This window comes from Arachis hypogaea, chromosome 19 (assembly GCF_003086295.3).
Source record: "Arachis hypogaea cultivar Tifrunner chromosome 19, arahy.Tifrunner.gnm2.J5K5, whole genome shotgun sequence".
NCBI lineage: Eukaryota > Viridiplantae > Streptophyta > Magnoliopsida > Fabales > Fabaceae > Arachis > Arachis hypogaea.
Genome location: NC_092054.1, coordinates 33,088,397 through 33,094,202, shown reverse-complemented (window position 1 = coordinate 33,094,202; position 5,806 = coordinate 33,088,397). Strand labels below are relative to the sequence as shown.

At 35.5% G+C, this 5,806-nt stretch overlaps 1 protein-coding gene across 1 annotated transcript; it reads right to left on the bottom strand.

The window, feature by feature from the left end:
- Window positions 1-1,586: 1,586 nt before the first annotated feature.
- LOC112778223 (uncharacterized) lies at window positions 1,587-2,573 on the bottom strand. The gene has a single exon (XM_025822569.1). The coding sequence runs from the start codon at window positions 2,571-2,573 to the stop codon at window positions 1,587-1,589; it is 987 nt and encodes a 328-aa protein (XP_025678354.1).
- Window positions 2,574-5,806: the final 3,233 nt, after the last annotated feature.

The following is a 5,806-nucleotide window of genomic DNA, read 5'->3' as shown; positions in this document are numbered from 1 at the left end:
TCGCATCTTCGCTCGGTCGATCATCAACACGCAATGGTCGATTGATCCTGCTTTCAATGTTATCTAGATATCTCGAACAAAAAGTGAGAATCTCATCGGATAAGTAGCCCTCTGCAATTGATCCTTCCGGTGCTGCCCTATTACGCACGTACTGCTTAAGACGACCTAGGTACCTTTACGAGCGAGATATGTGTTAGGTTGTTAGCTTATGAAATAACTCAAATGTAAAATTAGTCTTATAGTTACCTTTCAATTGGATACATCCACCTATAATGGACCGGGCCCCCTAGGCGTACCTCTTCGACCAGATGCGCGGTTAGGTGTACCATGACTGTGAAGAAAGATGGTGGAAAAATTATCTCCATTTGACAAAGAGTGAGGATCACATGTTCCTGTAGGAGAGGAAGTTGTTCAGGGTCTATAGATTTACTGCATAGTCGTCTAAAGAAAGTTGACAAATCAGCCAGGACGACTGCCACTGGGGCTTCCAATACATTCCTGATAGCTATTGGGAGAAGATGTTCCATGAGAATGTGGGAGTCGTGACTTTTCAAGCCGGATATTTTTCGCTGTTGTAGGTCAATACAGCGAGATATGTTGCTTGAATGACCATCTGGAAAGACCACATTCTTTAAGTTCCTAAGAAAAACATCCTTCTGTGAATTCGACATAGAGAATATTGCAGTGGGATACTTTCCATCTTCTCGTGGCCAGAGTTCATGCCTAATTCCCATCAGCTGGAGGTCTTTTCAAGCTTTGAGGTTGTCCTTGGATTTACCACTATCGTTCAGTATCGTGTAGATAATGTTGTCGCACACATTTTTTTCTATGTGCATCACGTCCAGATTGTGACGCAACAAATTATACTCCCAATATGGGAGTTCAAAGAATATACTCCTTTTTTTCCAAGGAGACTCATCTTGTAATGTAGCCTGTTGTCTGCGCGCTCTTTTACCGGCTTCCGTTTGCACCTTGCCAAGCTTGACATGCACATTATCCAACTGTCTCAAAATATCTCCACCCGACAATGTTACAGGCGAACCTCTGACCTCTACCTTCCCATCAAATCTGACCCGGTCCTGCTGAAATTTGTGGCCTTGATTCAGAAAGTGCCGATGACCCATGAAACACCATTTATGACTAAACATGAGTCGATTTGACTCGGCATCTAGGTTGCACGTAGGACATGCTCTCCCACCGTACGTATTCCACCCAGATAAGTTGCCCAACCCTGGAAAATCGCTGATTGTCCACATCAACGCAGCATGCAGCTTGAATGTTTTTTTCTCGCTAGCGTCGTACGTATCAACACCACCCCACAGCTGCTTCAACTCATCTATCAACGGCTGTAAGTAGACATCTATGTCATTACCAGGCATCTTGGGACCGGGGATAATCATAGACAGCAAGAAAGAGCTAGGTCTCATACAACTCCATGGGGGCAGGTTGTAGGGGATGAGAATCACGGGCCAGATCGAGTACCTTGAGCTGAGATTTCCGAAGGGATTAAAGCCATCGCTAGCTAAGGCTAAGCGAACGCTGCATGGATCGCCACTGAAGTGAGTATATCTTCTATCAAATGCCTTCTATGCCTCTCCGTCTCGTGGATGCCTCAAAAAACCATCCGAGTTAGGACCTTTCTTGTGCCACAACATGTCAACAGATGTTTTACTGGACATGAACATCCGCTGCAGTCGTGGAACAAGGGGAAAGTACCGAAGAACCTTCGTCGCCTGCGGCTTCCCTTTCTTCTTAACAACCACATTGATCCGGACAATGGAATTCCTCCTAGTCTTTTGCTTCCATCTCGAGGTCCCACATATCTTGCACCTAGATAGTTCTTGATCGCTGCCCTGATATAGCATGCAGTCATTCGGACATGCATCTATCTTCTTGTAAGCAAAACTGAGCTTTCGTATGATCCTCTTGGCATCGTGCAGTGAAGCTGGAATCTTTGCATGCTCAAAGGCCTCACACAGTAACTCTAGTATCATTCTGAATGCCTTGTCGCTCATGCCACACATGCACTTTATATGGTATAGCCTGACCAAGAAAGCCAACTTCAAGAATTTCGCACAACCCGGATACAATTCCTGCTCTCCATCCTCAAGCAGCTCATCAAAATGACGGGCCGCCTGACTAGGTTCGCTGTACAAATAAGGCAACTCTTCGGCATCCCCCTCAAAATCTTTATTGCTCGAGTCATCTTCATCGACAACAGAACCTGGAAAGTTGAATGCCTCACGAACCATGTCGCGCATTGGATCTCGGTAGACGCTACCAGGGTCAGTTTCTTGTGTCTCAGTAGAACTCTCTCCTACGCGTCTCTCCCCGTGATGTAACCAAAAGGTATACTTAGCAGGAAACAGTTTTAACAGCAAGTGATCGTAAGCATCCTCTCTAGTTTGGAATAGCCGGAATCCACACGAAGGACATGGACAATGTATCATCCCATCGGATGATGCATTTGCAAATGCAAAATCCAAAAATTTGTTCAACCCGGCCTTGTATTCGACACTACCTCGTGGCCTTGAGATCCAACTCTTATCTATATCTATTTTTATGATGTTCATATAAACGAATGAATAAAACTTTAATAAGGAAATACAAATAGAAAATAAAAAAAAATTTCGGACGAACTGTCCAACGAGATATATTAAAGGGAAAATTATTCTGAAGAACCGTTAGGAAGATTTAATTATTAAAAAGGACCTTTAATACCAAAATTATTAAGAAGGACTAAATCTTTTTATAATGTTTAACATGTAGAATCAAATCTTTTATAATATTTTTTTTGTGATCTTTACCCAACGAAAAAAAAAAGACAAAAGATCATAAAAGTAATAAATAAATAAATAAATAAATAAATAAATAAATAATAAAATTACTAAAAATTTTAAAAATATAAAAATAATTAATATAAAAATTATAAAAAAGATAAATAAACAGTTAAATATTAATATTTTAATAATCAAATCTCCCTGACAATCTTTTAGAGTAAATTTTTTAAAAGTAATTAACTAATTAATCTCAAGTGAATATTCATACATATCTGTATAGCGTTAAGAATCAAACAACATATATTAAAGATTTTAAAAATTAAATAAAAGTATAGTTAACAATATATTTATTTCCTTATAATAAGATTTGGTTCTTCTTCTTAAATATTATAAAAAGATTTAGTCCTTTTTAATAATTTTAGTAGTAAAGATCCTTTTTAATAATTAAATCTTCATAACGGGAGAGTAATATTCGATATTAATTCAGTAAGTAATACAAAAGAAAGAACGGGAGAATAACCCGGAAATGAAACATAGATAAAGGTACTTGTATTCGGGATAATAGATAGAATATAAATGGTATTAGGAAGGTTGCTTACTCATGGTCTAATTCTGCACTTTTAAGAAATTACTGGAAGAAAAAATTTTTGGTTCCGAAGCCAAAAAATGAAATGGAAAAGAATAGCTTCCTTAAAAAAAAGGGGCAGGAAAAAAAGTTAGAGTGTAAAGATATAAAACACAAAAGTATAAATAACAGATCACAGTGCAGAAAAAAACAACAAAGCCTTTGAATCTGTTAATGTCGAGAGTGAAATAAATTGAAAAATGTTTTGGTGAGCATCTCTTCCCACACCTCCAGCACTTGTTTCCCATCTTCCAAGTTGCTTTTTCATTTTTCGGTATCCTTATTTATTAGATTTTCAGTGATACATCATTATTTATGTTTCATTTATGATCATTTTTATATATACATTAACGATACATGTCAGTGAGATAAATCAAGGTTCCTGATATGAGAACTGTAACGAAAAATATAGTAAGAAGTCTAATCGGCAGCTTTATTATATCATGGTGCATATATTAATATCAACCAAAGTTGATGTAAAATATTTCATTGAAAGTAGCATACCGCTGCACTATCCTCAACTACACCATTGGAAAAACGACAACACTTGGTCATAAAAGTGAACACAATTTGATTAGTATACCCTAAAACAGCTCCACTAGTCATATTATATACATCTTGCTGTGTTATTTTTAGACCAACCCCTCAAAAGTTCCTCACTATCAACTTATTTTAAGGCTACATAAACATCTCTACTAGTCATTTTATATTACCAAAACAAAGATTAATACTAAAGCGAACCAAATAGTACAAATCAAAGTAATCATGAACCAATTTGAAAAATAATAAGTGCTAGAATCCCAACACAATTTTAGGGAACAAACTCGGTCAATGAAGTAACAAAAAAGAGAAACTCAGTAAGGTCTTGAACAGAGCACTTTTTTTTTGTGCTAAGGTCTTAAACAGAGCAAGAGGAAATAAAAATGTGATTAACAAAGCACAAAAGCTAAACTTAGTAACTAAGAATTCTAAAAAAAATGAAACTTTATAAGTAAACACGCAGAGTCCATATATAATATCTCCATTGTTTTTCATACTTGGAAAATTGACCAAAATCCTATCTTATGTAAACCAAGTTCTCTATCAATAATTAGTATATAAACCAGCCAAGCTAGCTAACTGCGGAAACTAATTAAGTACTAATTTCAAGTTTCACATAAATAATAATACAAAGGAAACCTCTAATTATTTTTTTTAAAAAAATTAAACTAATTAAAATAAGAACATAAATAATTATATCTCTAATTGATATTTATTAACTCAAATTTCACTTCCTACTATTACTATTACTTAAAAACTCTAAGTGCATTTTATCCTCGTTGATTAATCGTTATGTATACATAGTTACATACTGTTTTAATTTATTTAATATATAAACTAAAAGAATGGTCAATCATCCATTCATAGGAGACATATATGAAATAATATGTGATTAACAATTGCTTCTCTTCTAGTGACATGTAAACATAAAGAGACTATCATATATATTCTGATTTATCTGCCCCCTCTCTATCTCTCTCTGATTTGTTTCCTTTTATAATAATATATAGTAGAAACTAGGCCTTGCAGCTTGTATTATGGCATAACAGCAGACAAAATGAGACAGCATAAAAATGTAGGGTGAAACCAGCAGCTATGTCTGAGTATATGAATCAACGACTGACATAACATGGAGTATTTCTATAGACCACAGCTAGATAAAACTTAGCTCGTTCATTCTTCCGTCCAGGCACAGGCAGAGAAATATATAATAAATGAATAAATGTTTTAATTATTCTGTTGAAATCTGTTGAACATAACAAGTACCAATCAGTCCAACTAAAAATGGAATAAAGACTCATGTATCTATATGTTTGTTATAACTTAGTAACTCCTCTTGATCTCAACAGTTAATTCATTAGTCAGAGTTTTTGGAAATTAGAATGTCACCAAATATACTATATTATCAGTTATCCAACATTTTTCAAAACTCACATAATATTGCTTATTCCAATTTAATATTACTAATAATAGGCAAAAGATGCAGTGGTGAGACGTTGTCAATGCAGGTAAGTATTGGTTATAACACATAGACAATATTATGGTTACATCAGGATCAAATCCTTCTTACATAACCCTTTCCTAACTAGGAGAATGATCAATTCCACTACTCACATATGCAAAAGATGAATGGATGCAATATTACTAAATAAAATTTATCATAGTGGATTCAAATTTCCAAGCTTAGAGGCAGACCATAGATGCAGAATAGAATGCAAAGAGCACAATGGAGATCATCATGAAAACTGTAGCGTTTGTACATATTTCCAGTTCTGTACACGCACCTAAAAGGAATGATGACAACCACTTTGCATCTATATATCAGGATTAGCCCAAAACCTTGTAACTAGATTAGTTTATT